Source organism: Cyanistes caeruleus, chromosome 2 (genome assembly GCF_971803275.1).
Source record: "Cyanistes caeruleus chromosome 2, bCyaCae1.hap1.1, whole genome shotgun sequence".
Lineage (NCBI taxonomy): Eukaryota > Metazoa > Chordata > Aves > Passeriformes > Paridae > Cyanistes > Cyanistes caeruleus.
The window spans coordinates 48,705,233-48,721,403 of record NC_141702.1 but is presented as its reverse complement, the minus strand read 5'-3'; the positions used below and the strand labels follow the sequence as shown (position 1 = coordinate 48,721,403).

General features: G+C 38.5%; 1 protein-coding gene across 1 annotated transcript in view; it reads left to right on the top strand.

The window, feature by feature from the left end:
• Positions 1–16,171, top strand: part of ROS1 (ROS proto-oncogene 1, receptor tyrosine kinase) — a 75,908-nt gene that overhangs the window by 19,169 nt on the left and 40,568 nt on the right. Inside the window, exons 11-22 of the mRNA XM_023923989.2 lie at positions 996–1,118; positions 2,076–2,260; positions 3,373–3,470; positions 3,976–4,487; positions 5,077–5,289; positions 6,149–6,259; positions 6,772–6,953; positions 7,895–8,086; positions 12,588–12,688; positions 14,255–14,469; positions 14,838–14,995; positions 15,565–15,727. Coding sequence (XP_023779757.2) covers positions 996–1,118; positions 2,076–2,260; positions 3,373–3,470; positions 3,976–4,487; positions 5,077–5,289; positions 6,149–6,259; positions 6,772–6,953; positions 7,895–8,086; positions 12,588–12,688; positions 14,255–14,469; positions 14,838–14,995; positions 15,565–15,727 — 2,253 coding nt within the window. The remainder of the gene's footprint in view (positions 1–995; positions 1,119–2,075; positions 2,261–3,372; positions 3,471–3,975; positions 4,488–5,076; positions 5,290–6,148; positions 6,260–6,771; positions 6,954–7,894; positions 8,087–12,587; positions 12,689–14,254; positions 14,470–14,837; positions 14,996–15,564; positions 15,728–16,171) is intronic.

Genomic DNA, 16,171 nt, shown 5'->3' with positions numbered 1-16,171 from the left:
TATGCAGATTATCTGGAAATAAATTAAGACAGCATTTGATCACAGTTTTGTGATATCCATATGAGGAAATGATATCTGATTGCAGACAGCTGCTTAAACTGGAGAGGATTAAAAAAAGGGAAGGATTGTTTGCCAATGGAAATTAGCCAAAATCATACTCAAAATAATACACCATCTTTAAGAATGAAGGTTACAATCTATTTAGCAGGGTGTGTGCTAGATTTCCAAGGATTTGAGATTCAGAAGTGAGGCAAAGTTATCTTTCCCAGGGCTATGCATAGACCAGACAGAAGGTACAGATTTACTATTTGCAGAGGTTTTGATGTAAATTACTTGGGCCTTTATAAGCATGAAGTTAATGTGACTAAAACCATCCTTGTTGACTTTAAATTCTGTGACTTTGTTAGAAAAAAAAAAATAGTAAGTTTATCACCTTTGAAGTAGATTATATTACCCCATTATCATCTTTATCTCTAATAAGTACTTGCTTTTTGAATAAATCACTAATCATTACAACACATGAAATACATGGACTTGTCTTGCTTTTCTCCAGCTGTGGGATAATATTCTAGTTGGACTGGGATTTTCAAAGAAGTTCAGAGGGGTTAAATATCCTATTTCAGCTGGATCTTGAAGTCATGTGTGCCTTCATTTCCTCGAGTCAGTAAGGCTTCATTTGCTTCAGTTTACTTTCCCACGCTAGGGAACTGACTATTGTTGCAGGAATGATGACGTGAAATTCATGTGGTGTGTGAATGAGTGAGGATTCACTTATTCTGTGAGGAGCCAGAACCAACTGCAATGGTGAATAACTCCATATACTTTCAACACTCAAAGAGTTTAAGTTTTGGTCTGTCACTGCTAATGTAAAAACATATTCATAGGTGCATACATACAGACGTTTGGGTACATGTGCATATGCATGTCTGTTACTGAAGTATCTGAGTTAGCAACATGCTGCTGTCATCTAAATTCTGAATTTTTCTGTTTGCTAGTTAAGGAAAAAGCAGCTTGGCTCTTCCTATCCAGAAAAGAGTCTTTAAGGAAGAGATACACAGAACACTTCCTCGAAGCTGCTCAATGCCTGCCAAATGGTGCTATACTCCACAACATCACAGGTAAAATCAGATTGAGCTCTCTCCTTTTCTGTCAAGTGCAACTAAGACCTCTTTTCACAAAGGACAGAATTTACCTCACATAGCTTGAGACAGTATCTAGTCTCCCTTTATAGTCTATCAGGAGAAATAGGAACTTTCAGGACCTGATTTGATGTATTTGAAGTGACAGGCATTAGGAAGAGAAAAATCGTTCCTCCCAGTGCAATTTTTCTTCACTGTATCTAGGCAGCTGGTTAATTTTTTACATTTTAGGTATCTAAATTGAGGTAATATGAATCCATGTTTCCCTGCAATTAATATCTACTTTTTCTCAACAGGAATATGGGGAAATGAAGTGGTTCAAACTTCTGAATAAAATAATGCCAAGTGTTAAAAGAGAGTGCTATTTTGTTAGCATACTGATGAGGCATTTAGTAGCCAAAGTCATCAGATAACCATGTTATCTCAAATTACTCACCACTCTAACATTTCTTATCTACACTGTCCTTGGTGACACTGTGGAAATCTGAGTTTATCTACCAAATTTCATAGAGCCACAAAGGCTCTAGAGAAAGAATGTTGCCACTGACTAAATAGCCTTTGATAGTGCAGAGGTGGCACAGATTATCTCGATTGAATTCTAGAGTGAAAGGTGCTTTGTGAGGTGCCAGTTGCATCTGTTTGACCTGTAGAGGGGCAATCAGTGTCGGTTTGCATATTACATGTCCTCTCATTGTCTGATTACCTTTCTGAAGGGCAATTCTCCATAATAATGTCACTTTCATAGCATGTGGGAATGTTTCCTTATTATCTGAAAGAAGACTAGAAGTGAGGAGAAAAAACAGTTAACTTTTCTCTGACAAAGATGATGATGGGTTGCAGACTGAAAAGTACATATTTTTAAGGCAAGTAGAATAATTAACTGATAACTGAAACCTTTTTTGTATTATCTGTGTGCATATATCTTTCTGTTTTTAGGAATTTCTGTGAATATTTATCAGCAAGTTGTCTATTTTTCTGAAGGGAATTCTATCTGGGAGAAAGGAGTTGCAAATATGTCTGATGTATCTGACCTAAAGCTCTTTTATGCTGGCTGGGGAAATATTGTATCCATCTCAGTAGACTGGCTTTACCAGAAGATATACTTTGTCATGAATGAAAAGGTAAAAGTCTAGCACTTAATTAATTTCTTGCTTAATTTGAACAATTACATGATTAATTTTACATGAGAAAATATGATTTATGTATAGATATGTATGCACAAAATATAATTACAAAAATATATTTTAATATAACATTAATATTCATGTATTTTATAATTTGAAAAAGAAGAAAGGCTTAACTATCAGGTCATATTTAAAGTAAATACCCTATGTGGAACTCTGGCTCCTGGCCTTATTTTTCTCCTTAGGATAGAACTGTTTTGTTTTTAATTTGTTTTTGAGACTGACTTCACACCCTCCTCATATTCAGTATAGGCACACTGTTTCTCTTGGTTACCCATCTACTTTGTTCATTCATCCACTCTGCCTCAGGAAGGTGGTCAGATAATTAGATAGTGATTTTATTGTCTGTCATAATTGACAAAATATGTTAAGTGTTTCATACAATGGCAGCAGCTCAGATTGTATCTGCTTCAGTTTGGAGTAAAAACGGAGATGGCAACCCTGCACTGGATTTCATACTCATAAAACATCATTTACACTAATGGTCAGATTTTGCATGTACCCATGTAATCCTCTAATGTACAGAGGACTAGAAACTCACCCATAATGGTTAGTGGGGGATTTTTTTTTAATCCTCTTGCCATGTCTGACTTTTTACTTACTGCACATGGAACAGGGAGCGGGAAAAGCAGTAGTGATGGAAAGATACAAATGAGCTGTAGATGAGCAGACCAATGGCAGAGATTTCTGAATTCCAAGGTATTGCTTCCAGGATCAGAAAAGCACTTCCCTTCCCTGCCAGATGATTTTCAAAGTACGGTTTGCCTATAATCCTCCAAATTGAGTATAGGCAGTTGGATATGCAATTTTCCCTCCAGCTTAGAGGCATGACTGACAGCTGCAGGGTAAGCTGTCATGGCTTTGTGCTGTCATGGCTTTGTGTACACGGTTATACGTGGCTGACTGAACACTCAGGAGCCCAGAAGGACCTAGGACTGTGAGCGAGGTGTTTCACTCTCTCCATCCCCTGAAGGAATCTCGGGTCAGCTTGTCTGCTCATTAGCCAACACCCTATGAATGCATCACCTGCTTTTCTTCTCACTCCCCAGATACATGTCTGCCATTTAGAGAACTGCACGGTAGCTGAAGACATCACTCCTCTTTACGTGACATCCCCTAGGAAGGTTATAGCTGATCCCTATAATGGGTAAGTGAACTCTTTTGAGTGCTTGGTGACAAAGATGCTATAAAGCTCCTCTCTAATTTTCTCCACTTCATTAGTCATCTAGGTTTCTGTTTCAAGCACTTAAGTTAACAAAACAAAAGTGCAATTGGCAACAAATAGCAAGCTACAAAACAATTGGAACAAGAAAGGTGCCATGCAGTATTGTTTCCTGCATTTTCTTCTTTAGCAGAAGAGATAAAGATTTTTCAATACAGAAATTTGAGTTTCAGAAATTTCATGCTTTTATGAATATGAAGTTATATGAATTTTAAATGTTCATGCTTAGCATTTAAGGTATTATAGAAGAATATTCTCCAATAAGGTAAAAACTGATGTGTCTACTTCCCCAGCATATATATACTAATAGTACCAAAAGAATTTTTTTATTGTGCATAAAGACAGGCACATGTCTTAACTGCTAAAATATTTGTGGCTTGTCTACAGACTTGCACTGTAGTTATTTGAGTTTATTTTGGTCTATGGCCAGTTATATTTTCTGTCTCCTGGAGGATGGAATATACAGAGCAAACCTTCCACTCTTTCCTGGCGCCGCCTCCACAGCTTCACCAGTGGTGAGATCCAGTGCTCTGAGAACCTTCACAATCAACTTCCAATCTAAGAGACTCATTTTCTTCAACAAAACAGAACAGGCCTTTGTGTCAGGTTTTCTGGATGGTTCAGAGTTTCACAGGCTGCGGTCACAAGTGCCATTTAATGACACGGAGAGCTTTGTTTACGAGGATAACACATTTACAGTCACAGATGGCTCGGCAGTTTTCCACGAGGAGGTCTCTCCAGTGGGAAGTTCTAGCTTCAATGAGTACATTGTGGATTGCAATTTGGCGTACCCAGAGTACTTTGGCTTTGGCAACTTGGTTTTCTATGGGCCACCAACTCAGCCCTTTCCTTTACCAACTGCTCCTCGTCTTGTCACGGCTCTGTTTGGATGGGACCAAGCTGTGATCAGCTGGAGGCCACCTGAACGTGCCATTGGAACCAGTAAGTTCAGCTGATTTCCCTGGAGATCAACTTCTTTCTAGAGAAGTAACTTTCCAGCTTCCTTTTTCTTGATTTGGGCTTTAGTGACTTCAACTGCAGATCCTGATGGAAGTTATGGAGTTACCTCTGAAAAATTTAGCCCATAATTTGCCAGTAAAAAAGCTAAATTGTCTGTCTAAATCAATAGAAGTTTGTGTCGGCAACTCATCTGTTCCCTGCAAGGATTTTAAGCAAAGCTTGATCTTAAGTATATTATGGAGTAGCAGTAATGCTGGGTACTGATATCACACAGGAAATTCATGGCAGAGGTGTAATGACTTTTGATCAGTGACTGTGCTGTGGTTTCTACCCTCTGTGCATGTGTCTTTGAATAGGAAAAAATTACCTGGTCAGGGAAAATTTTTTGTTCTGATTGCATTCTTCTTGGGGGATTGAAGCATGGGGCCAGAGGGGAAGAGTGTAAATTTTCTTAATTCCACTGATATTGGCATTTTTACGAGGAGTCTCCAATATATATCTTTCTCAAAGGATGTGTATCACTAGGTACAGCCATTTACTCTGTAATAACACGATTATTTGCTTCACACAGGTTTATCTGCTTGGCAGAACTGGACCTACGATGTGAAAGTGTCACCCCAGCATTCATTTGAGGAGGAATGGGTTGTCTCAAATATTAGTAACACAAGGCTTACAGTGAAAGGGCTGGCCAGCTTCACAGCATATGGGGTGTCAGTCAGAGCTGTGTCTCCTGCTGGTGCAGGGCCATGGTCAGAGTCATTTAGAGGTACAACTTTAGAAGAAGGTGAGAATTGCTTTGTCACACAGGAAAAATGAAGAACAAAGTGTGTATAAATCTTTCCACCTAGTGAGGCACACACTTTGGGCAAAAACTGCAAAATGAAGGGCACAAAAAAGAGTTTTTCTTAGAAATATTAAAGAATGCAGGATAAGTAAATTTGCTTTTAGTTAAAGCAGTAAGATTCTCCAACTAGAATAATGATATTAAATTTTATTTATGCATTATTACTGGTACTTATCTACATTTTTCTAATGTAACTACTCTATCAAAAACATTATTTGATATGGTAAAAGAGGTGTTATCCCTTTCCATTGCTCTATAAAGAACTTTTTGTGATGAAGTGGTTTGTGCAGTATCCTGAAGGTCACTGACAATTCGTGGAAAAGTGCAGCTCACCAAATGCTGAAAATTCTTGGTTTGAGCATAGATTATCAGAGGATATGGATTTGTGAAAAATTTCTGAGATTTCCATGTCTTTGGAATGTTTTTTTAAACCTAGTCCACCCAAATTAAACTGTGTCTGAGGGGAAAATAGCTTCCAGTTTAGGGCACTGGACTGACTTAGGGGTGACTTTTACCTGACTTAGGTAAGGACAAGTCCAAACCCATAGTGTTTTTTTCAGCATCTAATACAATTCCAAGTTGCCTTATAGCTCCTTACCTGAACCTACCCTGAACCTCTGAGTTTCTCAAATTATGGCATTTTCATGCATTTCTTCTTTGTCCTTTATTCCTCAGGACAGGGGCAGTTTTAAAGGCACTTTTGTAACTTTCCAGAAAGAGGAACCACTGCTATTGAAATAGAAATACTATATATAAATTGCTTGTTGGTGTGCACAACTGCAGTTTTCTTCCTTTGCAGCTGAAGAAGAGCCCTATATGTTGGCTGTGGGGCCTGAAGGTCTCTGGAAGCAGCGACTGGACAGCTACAGGCCAGGAGAACTCCTCTATCCTCATATAAGAAATGTTTCAGGTACATGCTAAACAAATCTCATGCTGCTGCTACAGGCTTTTTTGGCATTTATTAGCTCTCCATAAATTTCACCTACAGCATTGAAAGACAAGAGTTCTCTAGACTTGAATGTGCAGGGCAGTACAGCAGCTTCACTGAGCTGACCCTTTGGGTTCATCCCCTTTCTTCTATTCTATCAGTCAAATTAATCCTTAGTGAAACACTTCTGACATGACCACAGTTACAGGAGAGCTAAAATCAGCCCTCTGAACTAAATAGCTCTGTCTCCAGCATCCTAACATATGCCATGCATTTATAGTAATCCAGGCTATATATGTACAATCCATGTACATTATGTCCTATAAAGAAGCATCTACCTTCACATTAGCTGAGACTAACTGTGCATTTGTATTGATTTTTAAAAAATCTGAAGTGCCTGACTGATTTTTATTCTTTAAAACAATGAGTTTGTTTTTTTTTTTTATTATTTGCATGTTTGTGTAATGCTTAACATTTTCCTTTTTTTCTTCAAGACCTCGATTGGTATAATGACACTCTTTATTGGATTAATTCCATGGGGGAAGTTCAGACCTGGACATTGAACAAAAGAAAGGGTACCACAGAGAACACTTACCTATCTGACGTCAGAAACGCAAGGATGTTGGCCTTTGATTGGTTGGGTCAATGCTTGTATTGGGCTGGCAAAGCAAATACAGTAGGTATAGCTGCATTCTTAAAAGAAAAAAAAAATCCCTTAAGTCAATAATAAAGACTGTAAGGCAGTATTTGGGAAAATAATGCCTACTTCTTGCAACCTGAGATACATTTGGACCTTTGCTATTATAATGTAGAACGAGGAGATCTTTATTTCCTTAAGTTATTTTCCACAGTTATACAAAAGTTTGGGGTAAAATATTCACTGACATGCAATTCACCAGGTGCAAGTCAAACATGCTATCAACAGTTCTGTTGGATTCAACATTGTAAAAATAAATGAAGATAATGAAAATGGAGGCTGCCCTGTTGATCTCATCCAAGAAGTAGATGGACTTTATTTTAATCAAATTTGGCGTTATTTGTTTACACAGAGATTTTCAAGGTTGACCTCTGCTCTGTGATATTTTGCAGATCACTGCAGTTAAAAAAATAATTACAATTACACTTTGTACACTCTCATATCAGGAACACTGACATGTGAATTATTTAAAAGGTATCTGACTTCAAAATTGTAGTGCTAATTTATGCAGTGCTGTCAAATTATGCTTTTCATTTCTTGTAAGTGCAAAGTCAGAAGCTGTTTTAAAAACTGGAGCTAGGAGGCCAGATTTCACACTGCCTTGCACCCTCATTTACACTTGTGAATAGTGAATATGAAGTGGGTGAGAAATTCTGTCAGACAGAAGGCTGCCAAAACTGGGAAAGCGAAGGGAAAAAGCTATTTCAGCTTTTTCCTTTTGTTACTTTCTGGCAAAAATGAACTAATAATTTTGCATTATTCTTCATCCTTTTACTTTGAATGCAAAAGGTTTAGGCTTTGAAAGCTGAAGGCTTGCACAGTCTTTTGATAAACAGCTGTGGAAAAGTCACTGATGTACACTCAGCTGATCATAGCTGATGATTTAGATGTGATGCTAAAGTCAATTCTTTTGTCCCTAGATCTATAGAAAATCACTGTGGGGAGGCCATATAGATGTTGTAGCTCATGTTGTCTTCTCAGTGAAGGATCTAGTTGTGGATTCAGTAAATGGCTATTTGTACTGGGCCACAATGTATTCCGTGGAGACCACAAGATTGAATGGAGAGGAGTATCTCATGTTACAAGAGCAGCTACAGTTTTCTGATAAACAGGTGACTGATTTTTTCACTTTTTTTTCTTTTTGTGAGAGATGGGGTGGAGGGGTGGTGTGTTTTAGTATTTAGTATTTAGTATTTAGAACTGTTGAATATAGTCAGTGTTCACAGCTGTCAAAATTGTGGCTGTAATGCTGCTTCTTCCCACATATGAAAGGTTCTTTTTTTCCCAAACAATTTGTCTAATGGTCACTTCTGGCATTCACATCAAAATGTGAAACCAGAGCTTCATAGCATCCTGCCTCTTTTGTGATGTTCCCCAGCTTGCAGGACCTGTCAGGGCCAGTTTTGAGGCTTAGCACTTGCCAGGGATACCAGGGTTGCATTTCAGGCTGCAGAGGTGTGTTCCAGAAGCAGGCTTCACCTGTGGTGATGAGAGAGGGGGAAAGGCCTCTGCCCCTGCTGCAGCCTGGCACAGCTTGTTGCTGCTGCTGCTGCCACAGTGCAGGTGCAGGCGCCACATCTGCCACTGCCACTCTCCATCTTTCCTGATCCTGTCCCTCATGTGGTGGCAGGAACAGCAAGTTCAACACCCTGAGGCTTGTCAAGGCTCCTCTTCCCCAACCCAGCCCTTCCCTTCCCCATCCTCTCTTCATCGCTTGCCCAAACCAGACACAGGCCCGGTCCCAGCTTGGCCCCCCTTGCTTTGCCCCAGGCTCACAAGGAGCTCCAGAAGGCTGTGAGGGGCTGGTGCTGAGCAGAGCAGCTCCTCAGAGAGAAGGGGCCTTCTTGCAAGAGTGAGTAAAGACACTGGGCAGAATAGGTGGGGAAAAAGGGATGGGGGATTGCTGTTTTAGCTGTATTAGGGTGGAGAATGGTTCCCAGAAAGAGAGGGAAAATAAAGATGCTGTTTCTACCAGTAGCTAGCTCATCAAAGATCCTGTAGTATGTGGAAGCTCATTAGCTCCCTTTTCCTACCTAAGACATTTTGTTATGCTCTGAGGCCTGCACAGATAACCTCCATATCTCTGTTGACCTTTCCCCTGTCTTTCTTCTACATTCACCTCTTTCTGATGTCCTGTCAAGTCTCTTAAAATCTTCCTTCACTGTTGGCTTCTCACAGGTCATTGTGACACGGTCTTCTCCAAATCCATCCTGCCTCTGCCACCATGTGAGGTTTGACCTCATTCTTGATAGGAGGATTGGTGTTGCCAACACAATGGAAGAACTCCAAGTCTGAGTATTCTCATGAAAAAATCTGTCAGGGTCTTAGCATCTTCCTTCCTTCCCTCCCTCCTTCCCTCCTCACAGCCCTTGCTAAAGAAGTCTTTTCTTTTATTCCATCTGTCATACAAAATGCACTCCTATTTTACCTGAAGCCCGGTTGTCCATTAAAGACCCTTTGCAGTTTTAGAGTTACTTCCAGTTTTATCTTTCTTAGTTAGCTTTGTATCATTCCCCAGAACACTTCACTTTCCATTCCCAAAAGAAAAGAATCTGATGTTTCTGTGATTATTTAAAAAAAACAAACAAACCTGGCCTAGTTTAGTCCATGAAAGGCCAGCTAATCTCACAGGTTTTTACTTTCTTGAGAGCTTGGGAAGAAGGAAGGCAGGTTCTGGTGTGCCACCTACTATACTTGTAACCCTGCATACAGAAGAATGCTAAAACTTTTGTACATGAGAGACAAGTCTGTGTCACAAAGGACCAATCTATCTTCCAGTGCTTCCCTACCTCTGTGGAAGCTGGCTGGTGTGAACTGTCTCCATGGAAAGATATATATTGTCCAAGCTCCGTGGCACACTTGGACTTAGCATACCTCTTCTGGATGATCTGTGGCAAAGGACCAACAAGCTCCAGTTTATTCTAAGTGTCAAACCTCAACTTCCTTGCCCTTCTCTTTTGAATCACTACTTGCTTCTCTGGATCACCTCATGCTAACCTCAAATTTCTTGTTCTTGCTTTCAAGAACCTTGGCAGCAATATGACTGCTTGTCTGGTCCTGTCATTTTTTTTATGTTTTTTTTCTGCACCTTCCTCTATGTCAGTGATACCAGCCTTCAACCATTCACTTATTCACACCTCCTACAAACAAACATCTCCTCTTCTGCTTCTCTGCTGCCCTAATCTATGCACTGACTTCCTGAACTCAGCCTCCTGCTGTGATGCACACAGGCAAAAAGCCAAGTGAAAGTGTCTAGATTGAGAAGTGACCAGTTATAGCTGACAGGTGTTTCTTTATTAAAATAAAACTCAATAAAACTCTCAGAAAAAAAAGGACAGCACAACATTTTTTAATGGTGGCATTGTTGAGCTGGTTGTTATCGTCTCAATATCAAGAGGCAAATATGTGTTTGCACAGGTACTAATATGTATCTTCCTTGCACAATGCAATCCTTTACCTGAGAAGAGCATGTCTTACCTCAGTATTAAAACACGGATGCAATAGTTAATTGCTGTTATCCGACAGTTAAAGTGTGTTCTCCGCACAGTGGAGTGGTTCGTACTGGTATTCACCATCTGTTTTTCTAATAAAGAATTGCTGTTCAGCTGGATCTTCAGCAGTTTGTAGCTGTACTTCCTTTTAGCTTGAAATCTGAATGCTAGGAATAGGAATAGAAGAGCCTACTGTGAAAATAGCAGGTTTCCTAAACAAATACAAAGGCAGAGCTTTGAAAGTGTAATTTCTTTGGCAGGAAGTAGATCCTTTTATGGCAATTATTTTATTTTCTGATCAGTTGTTTAGCTCAGCTGGCATATATTGGCAGAGCTTGATTGATTTTAGCAGAGCTACTCTGATTTATTTTGACTTAGGATCTGGCATAGAATTTCTAAACCACTTACTTGTTTACACTGTACAAACATGACTAGAGCAAAAGTAATTTATAGGGGAGCAGCAAAGTGCATTATATGGAAGTGGGGCCAGGACCCTTTAGGTGTCATTTAAATATTTTTAGTCAAAAGATATTTCAAATAGCTAAGTTCATCCTGCATCTCATGATGTTCAGTTTCATTGCACCACCACACATTCATGTCATGCCCAAAGACTAATACTTCTCATGAACTGGGAAATGTTTGCCTCTCTCTGAAGCATAACAGAAGGGAGGTGTTAAACTACTGCCTAACTCCTGAAAATGAATAGTACAAATATTTATTTGCCTTTTAATAATGGTGATACAGGGATCAGGATAAAGAAGATGGACACATTTATAGGAAAACGTAATAGCTGCAGGGGAAAAAAAAAAATGGGGTAGGGTAGAAGGACCTAAATGTTAAAAAAAGCAACATAAATTCAGGAACTTGTCTTTTGGTGTTGAGCATTGGAGGGAGAATAGGTAAATGGGATAAAATATAGCACGGCTGACTAAATATACACTTGGGCACATACACACTGTGAGATATTTTTAACAGGACAACCTACAGGAGCAATCATTCAAACCTTGATTTTCTGACATACAATGTCAACAGAAATATGTCAGGAATGTGATTACATAAGGAGCAACAGACAACCAAGTGATATAGCATTTGCTTTCCTGTCATCATCTTCTGCAGTTTATTAATGAAGAGTTAGGAAAAAAAAGGCTGTTCCACTTACATACATAATGGAAATTTAAGCTTGTAAAAGAATAGTTACAACTAATGTTTGCATGAGAAGTTTGAGAGCTGCTGGAAAACATGTTCAGAGAGGCCCCAAACAACTTGTAAGCTGTGCTAATGATATAAAATAGACTAAACTTGATAACATTTAGCAGACTAACTTATGGAAGCAAATTCTTTTTTTTTTGTTCACAGAACAGATTATTAAATGTCTGATTCTTATTACTGTTGCATATGGTATTGAATCTGTTGTTTACTGTAGAAACAAGAAAACTCTATTTTGAATATTAGATCCTATTAAAAAGAAACAACAAATATTTCACCTCCCATAAAGGAAAATGAAACATTGAAGTAAAGAACAGGAAGATTGTTTAATTTCCTTCCCCCTTTATTTAATGATAAATTATTTTTAAAAAAATTAAATATTCAAATTTCCTGCTCAATCAAATAAATGAATTAATATTTTGCATCTATTTTCCATAAGTAATGCAACACTTTAAACTGTTTCTGTATAAAATCAAAGCTGGAAAACAAAGACAAAAGACCTGAAATACTTTTTTCAAAAGGTGATTCTGACTTTCAGACTGGATATCACCCACCTCTTTCAGACAAAGAATGCTAAAATATGAGAGGTATTTTGATAGGTAGTTCTGCTAATCTCTTGATATGCTATTGCAATCACATCTGAGGTACTCAGATACTCCAGGGATGAAAACTGTGACAGGTGTTAAAAAAAATGTTACCTAGAAATCATCAGCTGCTATAAATAGGTGTCCACCAAGGACCTGATTATTTTCTAGTGCTATCTCTTTTTGTGTTAGAATAAACATTCATGGTAGTAATGCTGTTTTTGCCAATGAAGAGCTACTCATGATGTTGTCTAGACAACTGTTATGCCTAAGGGCTCTTACCTCAGAAGTGAAGGTGTGCTCAAATTGCTATTTGGACTGTTTTTTCTTAGGTGGTTGGTGTAACTTTAGATCTCACCTATGGTTTTCTTTACTGGCTTGTGCAAGATAGTCTATGTCTGAACTTATACAGAGCTCCTCTCCGCAAAGAAGGGTAAGTAAATGTATAGCAGAGGTAAGAAAGTCTGTATTTTCTAGTTTTGGTCATACTCTTTAAGAAAAAAATGCCATCCAGTGCACACTATTTACTAATTTAGCAATAAACAAAAAGAAGAGGTAGTGATCATGGCTAGCTGGTGGCAAACTACATGTGATGGTTGGTAACACAGGTTTACAGCGAGAGAAACATGGTATGGAACCTCAGCTGAACTGAGGTCATGCTCATCAATTTTTAGACATAGCTTTAGGAAATAATTGCTGCTTATTTTCTATTTTATCTTGGCATTTACAACTCTTGACAGTTTCCAAGTGCCTGGAGCTCTGTAACCTGCTCATCTTTCACGAATCTCAGGACTTGAACTGACACCACTTTCTCACCTGAGCAAACAGCACTCAGCAGGCTTTCCTCTCAGTCATCATGAACGTGAAATGGCTGCATTACTCCAGAGAGGCAGAAGGTTTAATAAGACAAAATACAATGAACAGTGTTTATGGGTTAGCTTGATTATATACTAAAACCTTGAGAAAAGTGGTGTTTTTTTCTCTAAGTGCAAAGTGTTTAATACAAAGTAGTTTGTGAAGCTATGTTTTTCCTCTCTTCCATGTGGGGAACGTGATTATTTTAATTTTCTTTCAAGCATCAGATTAAGCTGCTTAAACTTAATTGAGCAGCATCTGTATTTACATGTGCCCATAATGTTGCAGACTGGCTTTGTGTGGAATCAGATGAATTTTCTGACTGATTTTAGACTTGCTATGATTAATAGTAAACACTTAAATAATCAAAATATGTTGATTAGTTTTAGCTGGAACATGCAGCTCCATTATGAACCAATTGGCAGCCATAAATCATTGTTCCTGGCATGCCAGAATACAGAGATTAGAAGTGATCCATTCTAATGGACCTGATGGCGTGTCAAAGCTTTTCCAAATTTGTTTTGGATGGCATGTGTCTAAGCTCAAAGACATTTCTGAGATGGCAAAATGATGCCTCTTACAACATATTTAATCTCTTGCCAAGATAAATTGGGACCTAGAAAAGCCTGTTAGTTTTGACATAGAATACACAAGGCAGATTAAATCACCAGTGATCCCAGAGAAGAAAAATGTTAATAGATCTTAATAAATAATGGAAGAAAACTAACAGGGTCAAATAAATCTGGGTTCCTGATGTAGTGAAGTAACATGAATCTCATGCTCTGAAGCAGACTTCAATGTTTCAGTGGAATTGTTGAGAGAACGTAGGCTGCCTTTTCAAAATACTCATTTTTCTGCATCTATGCAGCAGGATCTTAAACCATTTCATAATTGTTTTCAAATGAAATAAAGGGAATGAAGGCCTTTTTGTTCTTTCTGCAATGTTTCATATGCTGAAAAATGTTCTGCTTTAAAGAGCTAAAAGAAAAAAATTTTGATTTCCTGCCTCCTACATTTTAGAATTTGAATTATAAGTATTAAGAACTTGAATTATAAAAAACTTAACAATGTGTCAAACATTGCATAAATCTGTTCCCTCTACATGTGTGCTATCAGTTTGCTAATTTCATACATATTTCCACAGTTGTGCTAAGGTCATTGTCACGGAATTTGCAGCATGGAGCACTTCAGAAGTATCTCAGGGTGCACTGGAATACTACAGTGGTCGTCTGTTCTGGATTAATAGGCTTCAGTTTATTACAGTCCAGGAAGTCAATCAGAGCATTAGCATTCCCTTCTCACAACCAGCAGGGTTTACAGCCTTTACCCTTGTTCAGGCGTCACTTAAACCTTTGCCAGGTACATTTTTTTCTTTATCTAAACTCCTCAACAAAAGTATTCACTGTCAGCCTGCAATTCTTCATTCTTGAAATTCTTTAGTCATTTGACAGATGAGAAAGATGAGGACAAGAACAACTTATTAATAAATATAACAGGACACACATGATATATATATATACCACCTGATAAATATGTCAGGCTAATGTGCAATTATAAAAGCTGAATATATATGTATGGATAAAAAGAATACATGTTGTTGTTGTTGTTTATTGTTTCTATTTAATGCTGGCTTACAGGATTTACTTTAATGTTTTAAATCACATTTGAATAGTCTACCTTTTCCTCACATTCTTTAGATTATTATTATTTCTTCTGTTTATGGACAGGAAATTTTTCTTCTACTCCAAAAGTGATTCCGAATTCAGTGCCAGAGTCTTCTTTCAGAATTACAGGAAATTCCTCAAGCTTCCACATCACTTGGAGTCCCTCCACAAAGGTGGACTGGGGAACTGTCTTTTACTGCGTGGGATCAAAAGCTCTACAAGTGAGGATCTTGATGCAATCCCTCCCTATTATCTACGTGTATTACTGCACATACTTGCTGATACATCTATCTTTTAAAAGAAATAGAGTTTGTTTCTTCTCCAGCATTTACAAATTGGTCAAGATCCAAACTAAATTGTAAGCAAAATGTGAGTTGTCCAGTTTCTCCGGCACTGCAGCCAGCAGTGGCTCTGGACTAGTGGGTGAGATGTGAAGAGCCAGTCAAGGAGATCACAGTGATCAAAAATTCATCTCTCACAGTAACTCAGAGACAGAAGTGTCCTCTGAGGGGACAGTGGGACAGCCTTTGCCTGAATGTGAAATCCAGCCTTCATCCCCTCTTTAGCACATATGGTAAACTTTACTTTAAATTCAAAGGGCAGATTGCTGGCACATTGCTTCACATCACTACAGTGCCACAGGAGCTGGTGAAACAATGACCACTCACAGGAAGAGAAGCTGTGTTTTCATTTAGTTGACCAGTTTGGTGAGGGAATTTTGGAAAACTGAAGGCCTTTTGAGTAGGAAAAAAGTCTTGCTTTATTTGGTTCTGTTTGATTTCATTTGCAGTCTCTGGAGAGTGAAGGATGCCTTCACCCCCATAATCTGACAGTGCCATCCTACAGAGTGGACTGGCTGGAACCATTTGCACTCTTTGATTTTACTGTCACTCCATACACATACTGGGGCAAGGCACCAATGACATCTGTATCCCTTCGAGCCCCTGAAGGAGGTACTAAAATTTTACATCCTCTTCCTCTCGTGTAATGGGTACTGGGAGCAGCTCAATGTCAGCAAGTGAAACCTGGCAAAGGATGAGCAGCTTCCAGAGCTAATCAGCTGCAGGCAGAGTTAAAAGGACATGTTTCTGAGTATCTTTGGCAATCATCTATTGCATACATAAATGCAGACAATTGAAGTAATTGAATTCAGAACAGAAAATGCAGGACAATATGTCTATGACTATGAGCAGGAAAGAGAAACTGAATCCATAATGAACACCAAAGGCTGCATGGATCCACTTAGTAGATTTTTAATAAATGTTATGCATATTTTACTCTTGCTTCAGTGTTTATTTTTGCTCTTATGCATGTCAAAATTAAGTTAGCTAAAATATAGTGTAAAGTGACTGAAGCACTGAGAAAGCTTATGAGATGCAGTAGATTTTGAAATGAAT